Raw genomic sequence first — 14,569 nt, 5'->3', positions numbered from 1 at the left:
CTTTTCAGGTAATTGGGCTTCAACTTCTTTCTTTAACCGTCTGAGCAGGAAAGGACGTAGCACTTTGTGTAAACGTCGGATAATCAGAATAGTTTCTTCTTCATTCAGGTCTACCTATTTTTCACCAATTAACACAAGAAAAACAAAACCATTATCTCTGAGAAGACAAGGAATCTTTGCTAAAATGCAAACACAGAAATCAATTACTCAGCATGTCAGGCAGTGTGCTAGATGTTGGGAATAAAAAGACAAAAGCTTTTGCTTTTGTCCTCAAGGAGGTCACATTCCTATAGGAGCAGACAACATACACACAAATGGGTACCAGCTAACTTGGCAAAGAGGCACCAGAAGCTTAGGGGGACAGGAAGAGAGGCTTGAGTAAATGGGGAACTAACTGAAGGAAGCAATTCTAAAAGATGGAGATGAGGAATACATTCCAAGTATGGGGCAGACACAACCCAAACAAGGGCATGGAGATGGGCAGTGGAATGTTGTGTGGGAGGAACAGTAACAAGGCTAGTTTGGCTGTTTGGACTAGTGTATAATATAGCCAGAAAGAAAGGCTGGTTGTGGAGGGGCTTAAACAGCCAACAGAGGGATCTGAATTTGATCCTACAGGCAATGGGGCCCTTGGAGTTTACTGAGCATCTCAGTGACATGACTAGACCTCTGCTTTAAGAATATCATTCTGCAGCTATGTGCAGATGGACTGGAAAAGGGAGAGCCTGGAGGCAGGAAGACCAATTAGGAGGCTATTGCAATAACTGTCCAGTCAAGAGGTGATGCACTTCTGCTAAACAGATGGAGGTTTTAGAAGTGGAGAAGGGAATGGATTTGAAGACTGTTGTAGAAGTGGAATCAGCAAGATTTGGCAAGCGATTGGAGATGCGATGTGTGGGAGAGGAGAGCTGATGACTCCAAGGCTGTGATCCTATATGACTGGAAGGATAGTGGTGCCCTTAAAAGAAATAAGTTTCATTTGAAGAGGGCTGAATTTTAAGGGAAAAATAGTAAGTTTCTGCTTTAGACACACTGAGTTTAAGACACCCACAGAACTAGAATTCAGAAGAGAGACTAGTACAGGGTAGAGAGACTTGGGAGTCAGCCGCATGATATTTGAAACCATAGCAGCTGATAAAGTCACCAAGAAAGTAAAGGATGAGTGAGTGAGAAAAGGTGATTCGGGGCAGCTTGCCCTAAGAGAAAGGTTAATATTTATTCAATGGTCACATATAAGACCACTTGTCATAGTTGTTGATCCTTTAAAACTATTGATTAAGAAAAATAATTCATCACTTTCAGGGGAGATCCGGGTTCAAATTCTGCCTGCATTACTGATTAGCTATATGACAAGTCATTTAACCTAAGTACGTTTCTTATCTATGAAATGGGTATAGTACCCACTTCACAGGATTGTGAGGACAAAATGAAATAATGTATACCATTCATTGGGCAAAACACAAAGTAATATATATGTCAGCCATTGTTATTATTATTATTATTATTATTTTTATTGTAGAATTTGTACCATTCACCTTTTATGAGTACTTGCAATACAGCATCTCTCCTCATACTTTGAGAGATAGCTGGGCAAGCTCTTTACCATCTCAGAAATTACCGAGGCCCTCCCTTTGCAAAAAGTTTTTATTTACGTGGATGATATATGCCATATGGCAACTGACATTTGCCATTTGAAGAGTCAAGAGTCTCAGCAGTGTTATAAAAAGTTTTTCCCATTAAGCCCCTGGCAGGATCTAGTTCTTAGCCTACAACTGAGAACCTCTGCTCTATACTTGGCTCGACTATGCTATCAAGCTCCACTCTGCATATCCAGGATTTTATCTACTTATTAACACAATAACCCTTCTCCTTCCTAGTAGCTTATGTTATGTCTCTTGATAAACTGACAGACTGTGCTCTGAACTGGCCATTTTTGTCTTCTTTCCCTGGTGACAGTGGATCTCCATGCACAGGCAGCATGTGACTCCTGGCTTGGGTACACTTACTTTTTCTCCTGTCATGGCAAAGGGAGCATTAAACCATTGTTCAAAGGTGCTGCAGCTCTTGAAGATGGTTGGGAGGAGGAAATTGAGCAGCGCCCACAGTTCAGGTAGCTTGTTCTGCAGGGGCGTCCCTGTCAGCAGCAGGCGCCGTGGAGCTACGTAGTGTGTGTTCAGGACCTGTGTTAGTTTACAGTGGTGATTCTTCATCCTGTGACCTTCATCTACAATCATATACTTCCAGCGAATCTGCAGATGAGACAGCAAACCAAATGACCATGGAAATTTGGGAAATGTTTTCTGGAGAGACAGTTTTATCCTGCAGATGCAAATGAACTTTTTCTATGCTAAATCTCATTTAACTGTAACCAGTTCCCACAGAGGAATGCATTTTTTCCTTACTTCTTACCACGGCAAGACAACCAGTGCAAGGCAGCAAACACTCACCCTGCCTAGACCTGTCCTTGACACCCTAGCCCCCTTTTAATCAGATTTATTAGCATGGTATCAGCAGTCACTCCCGAATGGGTGATCTCCATCCCTGTGTCTCCAAGCTTGTCCTTCGCTGTGTGCCCTAGACCTGCGCATCTTGCTGGCAGCTCATACTCAGCATGTGTGAAACTCAACACACTCCCGTTTCCCCAAATCTGGCTCTCCTACTGACTTCACAGATGTTTCTATCTATGGCACCACCACTGACTCTGCCTCACATTTTCACAATCTTGGGGTTATCTTTGACCCTTTCCTAAACATGTTGTCCACCCTCTGACTCTTCCTCTTATACCCAATGAAGCACCAAGATTTTTTTTTTGTTATGTCTCTGTATCCTCAACAGCTAGAATAGCACCACACACATAGTAGGCACTTAATGAATGCCTGCTGTATTGGACTAGAAACCCCCTTCCCCTTTACTCACTGTCACCAACCCATCTCTAGTTATAAGGTCTTATGGATCTTCTCATTTCTGCTCTCCCCTATACTCCAATCTCATCTGCAAACTGCTGCCACAACAATTTCTGAAGCACAGATTTGTTAATGTCATGCATATGCATAAAAATCTTAAGTTCTTCCTATGGCCCACTAGTAGCTTTCTTTCTCTGAGAGAAACCTCCCTCCTGCAGCCTACTCATGGGGATGGCTCTTTCACTTCACTCCCACCTGTACCTTGCATTTTCTAGACTTAACCTTCTCCACCCCCTTTTCTAGCTCTCTTCTATTATTCAATGTCAAATGTAGGCTTGCCTAAAAGACTATTTTATGGAGAACTCACACAAGGCAAGTGCTCACATGGTGGTCAGAAGAAGCAACACAAGATTTTAAGGTTTCTCTTAAGAACTTTGGAAATGACTGTGTGATACAGGAGACCACAGGACCACTCAGCATGGTGTGCTCTCATCAGAGAAGGTGCTGTCCTCTATGAGCAAAGCAGAATTGAAACAGCTCAAAGGAAACACAGGATATGCAAACTGAGAGGATCTATCCCAAATGTTCACATGGACTATTTGTGCCCAACCTCTGGTAGAGCATTCTAAGCTCGTAATGGTCTGATCAACCAGTTGGATGCATTGTAACTTAATTCTAACATAGTGATGTCATTTTGGTCCTCTTCAAGAATGCAACAACCACCAATTATTACTGTTTTCCCCAATTAGAAAGAAAACTCCTTGAGGGTAGAGATTTCTTCGCCTTTGCCTATACTATTACCCTACTTTGTTCTCCTTCCCAACTAAATTCCTAATAACCCCTTAAAACGCAATACTGCACAGTGCACTGTACACAGGTGGTGCTCAATAAGCACCTGATATATTGTCTCAGGCCTAGCCACACACACAGAGTACAGGGTCACCTATGCTGTGATCTGAAGAAACCAAGAATACATCATGCCCTTTGCCTCTCTCAGACATCATCTTGGGTGAAGTCGTTGATATCTGCAAATGATGCCAGAGTGACATTTACAACCAGCATCATTCAGAAGGCACACATGACTTCTCTAATGGCCCACAAAGTGTTCAATATTCTGACACACACTGCAACTCCTAACAACTTAACACATATCTGAAAACTTTTGTGGAGGAGAAAGACTCTAAAGTCAGGAAGAGCTTGTGGACAACAAACATCCTGACCCAATTCTGTCACTCAAGTCCATTTTGCTTCTTTCCACTCAGGATCACAGGATTTAGATACAGGGGTGGAAGGAACCTTAGATACCACCTATTCTAATCCCCTACTCTATAGTAGGATTAATGAGAAAAAATTGTAATACTTTAAGATATGGAAGAATCAAGTCACCCCCCGCCCAGGGTTGGATCAGTCTTGCATGAAGGATGGGTATCCTCTTTCGTTACACTAACACCCTAGAGATGACTAACCACTACTATCTCCTGGAGTATTAATTAGATTATTTTTTTTGGTGAGAGGTAGGAGGTGCTGAGAGGGGAAGACTAAAAAGCTCCCATTATAACTATGAGTCACATCTTTCTCATGTTTTAAGGTTTACAGAGTACTTTCCCTTTAACTTCCTGTTGAGGACAAATATTATCCAACTTTTACATATGAACAGTGCGGGCCTCTTACAACAGTGCCATGCTACCTCCTTTGACACAGCCACGGTTTTCCTGAGGATTTGCTTAGGATTTCATAAGAAGGTGAAATACAGGTTAAAAGATCACAGTATTAGATCTACAACTAGATGGACCTCAGAAATCATCTAGTCTAACCTGTTTATTTTAAAATTAAAAAATTAAGGCTGACTGATTACCAAGCAAGTGGCCTTTCCATTGTACCATGCTGGGAACATTAGAAGAAAGCAGAGAATGAAGAAAGTTTCTGCAAGCTAAACAACTGGGTAGGTCCAACTCTTCTGGCTTTTCTGTTTTTTCCCCTATGTATAATCACAAAAGGGGCCAGAATGACAGCACGAGGACATGGAATCAGGAAATGGCTTGAAATATGAGCTCTAATCACAGCATGGCTGCTTATTTCTCGTGTGGCTTTAGCAACATTATTATTTCTCTTATGCAAAGCAGTTTCCAAGCTTATGACCTTGGTAAAATATGCTTTAAAATAATTTCTTAGTAAATACCTGGAAATAAGAGAGAATGATCAGCATATTAACATTTTGCCAGTTATTTCCCTACTAGTCATGGACAGCTGGGGCTTGCTGTTGAAGAAATACAATGACAAAATCTTACCTTGGCAAGAATGTGCTTATCTTTTATAATATATTCATAAGTAGTTAGTAAGACATTGAATTTCCCACTTCGAAGCTGAGGTACAAAAGCTCGTCTTGCTGCTGGAGAGCCCTGGGGAAAGGAAAGCAGCAGCTGCTTATCAGGGTGCACAGAAGAACCAGCAGGGTAATTCTAACCAACAAGGGGAGTAAGTACTTAAGATTCAACAGCTGTCAGCTGTACTGTCTTGACAAAGAATAAAACACAGACTCTCCAAACAAGTACACCCTTACTGGGGCACCTGACTTTGAAAGGAGAAGCTCTTACTGAATAACTTCCCTCCAGCCTGAGTTTCCCACACAAGCTGGTCCAGGGCCAGAGCTCCAGGCCATGCCCCTGCCCCAGGAGGCCTCTGAGCACGTGAAGAACCAACCTGAAAGGCTGGTAAACTCCATGCCAGTGATGCTAGAATAATCAACCTGAAATGTTGAAGGACCTGAAGGGAAAGCAATGATTTCAAAAATGTTTCCATTTTGTTTCTTCCTACTCAGCATCATAACATTCACACTCAGCAGGAAGAAACCACAGACATCACATAATTCAATCTCCTCATTTTGAAGAAAAGGAAAGTATAGTGCAGAGGATGAGTAGCTTCCTCAAGGTCACATAAGACAGAGCTTGTAGAGCCAAGATCTGACCCCACAGTACCAGATACCAAATCTAGGGCTCCTCTCCACCAGATTCTGCTGACAGTTTTTGGCTCCTAACATATCTATATCTATCTACAGATAAATAAATAGATGGGCAGATACATATATCTATATCTATATAAATATAAACATATAAAGACTTTTCATTCCTTTGCCTTAAAGTATTTTATGACCAGTAAGAACTTTTGAAGGAGAAAGCTATAACTTACCTTGTAGGAGACCTTCACCACAGAAGGAGCCCATTTATCAAATTCATATGCCCAATTTGACAGAGTTCTAGGAGTAAAAAAAAAGGAAAAGAACTATCAAATCACACTTCTCTAATAAATGATCAAAATCTATGAAATATTCATGAGCAGTATGCCAGGTGCTATGAAGGAGGAAGGCCATTACAGTTTTCAAGGAGTTCAGAGTCCAGTTGGAGAGGCACAACTAACAGACACATCAAACAACAGCAAAATAGTTCATGCCAGCAGATAGTTAAGTGCTAGACTGTAATAGAGGAATTCAAGGGAGAGGGAGATCAGTGAGGGCTGGAACAGTGAAGAAAGGATTCCCAAGAAGATATGAGACTTGAGCAGGGTCTTATTTGAGATAGGGCATTTGGACAGGCAAAAATGAAGTTACAGTCATGAATGAATGTGCCATGCTTGCTGTCTGTGAGAAGACTGGCCTGATTATCCTGACAGAAGAGATGTTTTGAGGGAGTAGTGAGGAATAAGGATGGAAGGGCAAAGGAGCATCAGAGCATGGTAGTGAATCAAAAGCTGGGCAGAGGCACTGAAGGCTCGATTCCATCTGGCAGCAGTTCTGAGGATGAATTAGAATGATTAAAGCCTAAAGGACAGGAAGTTTGTACAGTAAACTAGGTTAGAAGTGATACTTTTTTTTTTTAACTTTATGCCTGGACTACAATGGTGAGGGCAAGAAAAACTACAGACAAGACAGGTCTTGAAAGAAGAAATGACAGGACTTAGTGACTAATGGGATGTTGAGGAAGAGGGAAAAGGACAAGGCAAGAATGAGAAGTTGGGTGACAGAATATGTTGGGAGAAAAAGCAGGTTTTGGAAGACAAGTTTCTTATTGGACCTACGTAGTTTCGCCTTCTAGCTCACGTTCCAAGAACAGTAAACTAGACACATCATCTGTCCTGCTACTTCCCTCAATAATCTCATGATGTCTGTTGATAACCTTTACTGATAACAACAATATTTGCTTGGTTGCTGCACCATAAGGACCAAGGACATTTCCATCTGATCTGCAGCTGAATCCTCCTACATGTTATCTCTTTCCATTAGAATGTAAACTCTTTGAGAGTGGGGACTATTTTGGATTCCTATTTGTAGCATAGCACAAATACTTTTATTTTTCATTCATTCATTCACCCATAGTTACCACCCCTCTTAGTCCCTAGTCTACAGTCTACCTAGTCCCTGCTCCCTTCTACTGTGCCCAATTCTCTTAAAATAAGAGGCCACACTGGATAGCACTTTTTAAGGTTTCCAAAAGCTGTCCTCAAAACAATCCCATGTAGTAGGCAGTAACAAGAATTATTTCCATTTTGCAGTTAGGAAAACTGGGGCCGAAAGTTAAGCAATTTGCCCAAAGTCACACAGCCAGCAAATATCAGAGCCTGAACTTGAACTCTGGTTTCCTGGCCTTAAATCCAGTGGTCTTTCCATTTTACCTTGTGTCTCTCATTAACAAACTTATCCTCCATCTCCTTCTTAAATAACAAAAATATCTATTAAGAATTTTACATGTTATCTCGTTTGATCTCTCACAACAACCCTGTATGTTCTGTTATCTGACTTATTATAGAGATGAGGAAACTGAGGCCAAGACACTTGCTAAGGATCAAACACTAGGTATCTGAAAAGACATTTGAACCTAGGTCTTCCTGAATCAAAGCCCATTATATGGCACTTTGTAACAGCAAAGAACTGAAAAAAGAGTTGGCAGATGAATGCTGAAGATTACTGTGCTACAAAATATAATGAATATGATAAATTCAGAAAAGCATGGTAAGAAAATCACAAATTGACAAATAGTTTGTATTTGTATTTATTTTGTTAAACATTTCTCAATTACATTTTAATGTGGTTTAACAAGGACTCCTGAGTTCTGCTGCAAATTTCAAACCCCTGATCTACAATACTCCTTTCCTAGTCCCTCTCTGCAGAAGATCTTGACTGTGGATGCCAAAAGGTGGGGGTAAAGAGGGAGTGTATTCCACGTATAGCGGAACAGCTTATACAAAAGCAAGCAGATATGAGATAGTGTTACATGTGAAGAAAAGCAAGGGTACAGGAAAGGAACTAATACATACTTTATGAAGAAAACTAAGCCACACATAGGGAAGGCCATCCTTTTGAGCTCATATAAAGGTTCAAGCTGTATGATCAAGAATGCTGACATTCCCTTCAGGCCACACATCCTCTTATTCATCCACCCATCCCTTGACCTCACTCACCCTAAATGTATTCTTTCTCCCTTTTCCGACCAACTGTTCTACTCCTCCTCCCAGCTTTCCTAGTAAATCACTCCTGCTCTGGTCTTACTTTACTCCCATTAAAAGTCTGGCCCTATAATTAACTGGTTCAACTTTACACTGTCCTCTACCTTTGAATCTCTTGCCCTGCTGTTTTGTTATAACTCATTTCTTTCCAAATTCTCACCTGCTTCTTCTCCACTTCTACTACTACTGAATGCTGGAGGAAGTCATGCAAATACACTTACTCGGTCTACTACAAATTTGTTATTCATTCTCAAATGGACCCTCAAGGCTGCATGGAAATCCTTTTATTCTTTCCAGATCAAAGTCACCTCTCCTAAAGCACCAATTCCAAACCTTCTAATACCACCTAAAGCCTTCCCCTGCCACAGAGACCTCCACTTCAATTTTATAGAGAAAAAAGAGGCCCTAGGTCTAGATTTTGAGCTTCCTCTTTGACCCAATTCAAATCTCTTCAACTTCCCTCCCCAACCAGTCTACTTTTGCTCCAGGGAATGGGGAAGGCCAATCTCTTCCCATTTCCCCATCAATCATTCTTAATCTCTTCCCTACCCCAAACTCCTACTCATCAATCTCTTTTTATCTACTGTCTTCTTTCTGGATGCTTATAAACATGCTACCATCCTATGCCTCCTCTCCCTTCCACAGTCTAAATCCTAACCCCATGAACGAGCTGCCCTTTACCTCTTGCTCACCACTCAGCAATCTGGATTCTGATTCTACAGCTCAACTGGGACCAGTGAACTCTTAACTGCTAAATACAATGGCCTTCTCTCAGTCCAGCTTCTTGAGCTCTTTGCATTGTTCTACAATTCCAACCACTATCTCCTCTTGGATATTCTCTATCTTCACACCATTTCTCACATGTCCCCTTCTAATTCAAGTCCTCACTACCACTTGCTTGGATTATTACAATGATGTTGATAATGATGGTGATGATGCTGATAAAAACAACAGCTAACAAAGGTTTGCAAATTTCCTGAACACATTTCATCTGATCTTCACAATAACACTGTGAGGTAGGTGCTATGACTACTCCCATTTTGCAGATGAGGAAACTGAGACTGAAAGGGGTTAAGTGACTTCTTACACATTATTCCTAGTCATATATTCTTTTATCTTGTGACACTGGCTTCCTTGCTGTTCCATGAACAAGACCCTCTACCTCTGGCTGTCTGACACACCTGGAATGCTCTCCCTCCTCATTGCCATATACTGCCTTCCCTGGCTTCCTCAAAGTTCCAACTCAAATCTCTTCTACTTTAGAGGAAGCCTTTCCCAACCCCCTCTTAACTCTAATGCCTTCCCATTTATCCTCCAGGGCTCTCGACACAGACAATGAGGCTGATGCTCGCACTGCCAGAGCTAGCTCAGCTTCTGGGAAGTTCCAAAAGAAGAGAGAGGGAGAGTAGAGGTATCAGGCTGCTTACTAAACTGAAGGCCTACAAAACCGCCATGCTAACTAACTACACTGCTACTACTCCTCCTACCTACTACACCACTACTAACTACACCTAGATGTGCCACAAAACTGAACCGCTTCTACTTGGACTATTTTGGGAAGCTCCTAAAGATTACCCGGCATGATAAGGTATCAGACACAGAGATCCTCTCTAGAGCTGAACTGCCAAGCATTCAAACTCTACTGCAGAGAGCACAATTTCAAATGGGCTGGCCACATAGTTCTCATGCCAAACGCACGCTTATCCAAAAGATTATTTTATGGAGAACTCACACGGTGATCAGAAGAAGTGGTATATGGACACTCTCAAGGTATCTCTGAGCAAAGTAGAACTGTAGAAGGACAAAGGACATGCGAGCTGAGCAAATCCAGAGCCACCTCCACTCTAAAAATTCCAACAGCCCACTCACACCTGATCTGTGGTAGTCAGTGCCTTCCAAACTCTAACTGGTCTAATCAGCAACAGCTGAACACACCATAACCAGATTTCAACACTGTGATGTCACTGGTCTTCTTCAGAAATGAAGGATGAACAACAGCTTGTTTGTAGTCCCCACTGTTAGACTGTAAGCTCTTTCAGGGCAGGGGTTCTTTTGCCTCTTTTTTTATCCCTGGTGTTTGGCACTTAATAAATGTTTAATGATTGACTGACTTGCCTAGGTTCACAAAGCTAGTAAGTGTCTAAGGCTGGATTTGAAATCAGGTCTTCCTGACTTCAAGTCCAAGGGTCAATCCCATTTTGCCAGTAAACAGCTTTCTAACTGGTCTCCCTGTCTTAAGTCTATCCACTCTCCATCTACAAAGCTTTCAAAATGATATTCATTAAAGCAGTAGTCTGATTATGTCATTCTGCTTAATACATGATATTGGCTCCCTATTACTTCTATGGTTAAACACAAATGGCTTTGGCATTTAAAGATTTAACAATCTACCTCCAACCTACCTTTATTATATACTAGTAATTATTATTATCAAGTCTCATTATGCATTATTTTTCATCATGCATTGTAAAATTTAGTCACACTGATTCCCTAGTTGTTTCTCACAGAGAATGCATGCCTACAATTCACTCTTCTTGCTTCCTGTCTTATTACTGTATCTAATCTATCCTACCTACAGCTACAAAATTCTCATGCCTAAAGCCCATGTCTGACCACTCAGTTCCTTGCTCCAGGATCTTAAATAGGCTCCCTTTTGCCTCTAGCATACAACAGAACCTACTCCCTTTGGCACTGAAAGCCCTTCACAGTCTGACTCTAATCTATCTTTTCCTAATACTCCTGGCACATATTCAACATTCTAGCCAAAATGCCCTGCCCCCAACCTCTTCCTGGCCAGCGACTCAACCTCCCTTTCTGGCACCTCTGGCTTGGTTACCCTTCGTGCCTGGGAGGTTCTGTCCTCTTGCATGTCCCACCTGTAGATGAAGCCCAGCTCTAGAGCTCTTTCCTGGTCCTTGTGAACAGGGAATCCTTTGTGATTCCCTCCCACCAAATTGCTTTATATTTATTTTACACAGATTTTGTATTAATTTGTGTATCTGGTATTGTTCACATTGAATGTAGGCTACTTGAAGGCAATGACAATTTCTTTCAATGTCTGGCACAGAACAGATATTTGATGAGGTCTTGTTGAAGTAAACTGAGGAAAGAAAAAGTGAAAGCCCAGGCCATGTGCTTTGATATTCACACTGAAGTAGGAAGCATCTCTGTTGAGACAGAGGATAGGGTCTGGGGTACACAATACAGAAATACAGTCCTTTTTTAGTAGAAATTTATTGAAATGGATACTCAATATTGCAAAATGAATCTATTTTTATACTACCATATGGACTTTAAAGATGAAAACAAAACAAACATCTATAAAAAATTCTATAAAATAAACTTAGAATTACAGAAGTGATAAAGTATCTACTCTATCCCCATAATTCATCTTCAAGGAATAAATACCAATATTCCCCAGCTTTAATATGACCTGTTTCCTACAAGTTCAAATTGAAATTTGAAGTATGCTTTCCCAAGTAATAAAATTAGAGATTGGCAAATACCTAAACTAGCCTAAAAAAGCCCATTTTATCATATATGTATTTATGTTTGTATGTGAAATAATATTTACAGTAGCCTCAAGCCCTAGGCTCTAGCCTTTCAAACTTGACAACCATAACCCATTCTGGTGACTCAAGTGCAGAAAAATGTCCAGCCAAAAGAAATCTAAAAAACACTGCTGGAAGAACCTTGGTCAAAATGCCTTTAAACTAGAAAATGGAGGGTGAGGGAGAAAACAGCTGTTAAATAGACCAACACAGATACCACAATGAGTAATGAGTATGACACAGGAAAAAAAAGTATCAGTAGACAGGACCAGTGAGTCACACAGGAAATAACATCCAAGATGAGAAATAGTAATAAACCTATGGTCTCAGATGTCCATTCATGAATGTAAAAAGCATGGGCCAATTAAAAAAGTGAACTACAGTTCTAAATATAAGAAGAGAAATTTGACTTCATAGACATCACTGAAACTTGTTAGGAGGGAGACCAATGAATGGAATATGGACATGGAAGAATGAACCTTGCTCAAAAGGATGAGAAAAAATTGTAAGTCAAATCTTTTCTCATGTAGCAGCCCTCAGCCGAATAGTTACCAATCCACGTGTATCTCTTGAGTCCCTGCCTTCAATGGCCTCAGTGTTGCAAAGACCACTCATGCTTTAGTGTGAGATGGAACTGCAGAGTTGTCCTAATTTCCATTTCTTGAACCATTTTAAAATGTTTTTTGGTTGACATTCGTATTTTGAAAACTTTGATAACTTTCAGAAATAATTCTTTCATTTGAAAACTTCCATTCTCTGCACTAAGTGCTTGGCTCTCAAACTTTCTTTCCAAAACAACTACTTTCACACCATGGGACTTCACTGTCCAGTTCCTCAGTTTACCTGATCCCCATGACCTATTTCTACACTCTACTCCAAAGCGGTAGCTATACCTTTAGATTTTCTCCTTGCCACAGCCAACTCCTCTACATGCACTCTAGATTCAATCCCCTCTTATCTTGTCTAGAAGATTGCCCTCATTAAAATCTCCACTCTTGGTAAGAGCAATGACTTTCTTGAGCCCTCCCCCAAATCTGTCCAAATACCCGTAAACAATGGCTCTAAACAAATTCTAGAGCAGCAGAACCCACAAAAAGACAGAGTGAAACAAATCTGTAGCTCAAGACAATATGAATGGTTGATTTAAAAGGTCTGTTGCGCTAGGCTGGGAGAGGAATGCAGCTCAGCATGGGTCACACAGGCAAAGAGACCCGGGCCTCAAGTAAACCTGGAGTATGCCCCAGGGGACTTGAATCAAGGGCAGCTGTGGCAGCTTCCAGACTTCTCAACCCACAAATGCCAAAGACAATTTAGAAGGTCAGTAGGAAAGGTCTGTCCCACAGTGAGAGAGCTAGGTCCAGCACCAGTCCTGGCATAGCCCCGGGGCGGTGGCTGCTTCTGGAGCTCTCGGCCCATAGATGGACGGGGATCAAGTGGCTGATTAGAGGGGTATTGCAGGATTCTCTTTGTTGGCAGAAGCAGGATTCTCTTGCTTTGCCTGTGCTTAGATCTGGGTCACAGTTCTGGTTGGTGGTCCTGGGGTAAGGAGGAATGCTGGTATGGAATCCTCTTCACAGTCCGAAGGCAGTAAAGAGTGCTTGTGATCACTCACAGACCAGAGAACAAGCCAGGAAAGGAATAAACACCTCGCCTTTGATCATACCACCTTGGAAGAACTGAAAATGTACAGGTCCCTACAAGATCTATGAAAACAGCTACACAAAACCCCTGAAGCTTAGGACAGTACATTCTCCACACGGGAAGCAGACAGAGGAGGCAGGGAAAGGGAAGGAGGAAATAAACATTTATATCACAACTATTGTGTTCTAGGTACTTTGCTAAGAAGTTTACAAATATTACCTCGTTTGGTCCTCTCAACAACCCTGTCAGGCAGATGCTGTTATCTCCATTTTACAATTGAGGAAACTGAGGCAACAAGTGACTTGCCCAAGATCACACAAATAATAAGTTTCTGAGGTTGTATTTGAATTCAGACCTTTCTGACTTCAGACCCTGTGTGCCATCTCCTGTGCCGCCTAGCTGCCTTTGAATAAATGGGGGTGGGGGTGGGGGGATATACAATTAAGTGAAATATACTTAGTTTTTCACCACATGGCTATTATGGAAGTGTTTTGCATGACTACACATGTATAACGTGTATCGAATTGCTTGCCTTCTCAATGAGGGTGGGTGGGGAGGGAGGAAGGGAAAGAGTTTGGAACCCAAAGTTTTAAAAACAAATGTTAAAACCTGTTTTTACACGCAACTGGGAAATAAGATATACAGGCAATGGGGTATAGAAATCTATCCTGCCCTATAGGAAAACAGAAGGGGGAGCGGATAAAAGAAGGGGGGAGTGATGAGATGGGGAGTAAATCTGGAACTCAAGATCTTGTGAAAGTGAATGTTGAAAACTAAAAATAAATAAATTAATTTAAAAAAAAATCTCCACTCTCTCACTAATCTTCAATCTCTCTCTACCTTCTGCCTAAGCATGACTCCCCTCATCCTTAAAAAAACCTTCACCATTCCTTTTAGTTATTATCTGATATTTCTTTCCCTTCTTGGCTAGATTCCTTGGAAAAGCCAACAACAGGTGCCTCCATTTTCTCTCTTCAT

At 41.3% G+C, this 14,569-nt stretch overlaps 1 protein-coding gene across 1 annotated transcript in view; it reads right to left on the bottom strand.

Annotated features, from left to right (window-relative positions):
* Window positions 1–14,569, bottom strand: part of SMARCA4 (SWI/SNF related BAF chromatin remodeling complex subunit ATPase 4) — a 121,222-nt gene that overhangs the window by 30,164 nt on the left and 76,489 nt on the right. Inside the window, 4 exon segments of the mRNA XM_078153908.1 lie at window positions 1–114; window positions 2,007–2,249; window positions 5,192–5,302; window positions 6,090–6,156. Of these exon segments, the coding sequence (XP_078010034.1) occupies window positions 1–114; window positions 2,007–2,249; window positions 5,192–5,302; window positions 6,090–6,156 (535 nt within the window).

Source organism: Phascolarctos cinereus, unplaced genomic scaffold (assembly GCF_003287225.1).
Source record: "Phascolarctos cinereus isolate Bilbo 61053 unplaced genomic scaffold, phaCin_HiC Scaffold_4;HRSCAF=312, whole genome shotgun sequence".
NCBI classification, from domain to species: domain Eukaryota; kingdom Metazoa; phylum Chordata; class Mammalia; order Diprotodontia; family Phascolarctidae; genus Phascolarctos; species Phascolarctos cinereus.
Note: the sequence above shows the minus strand (reverse complement) of the source record. Positions and strands in the feature narration are given on the sequence as shown.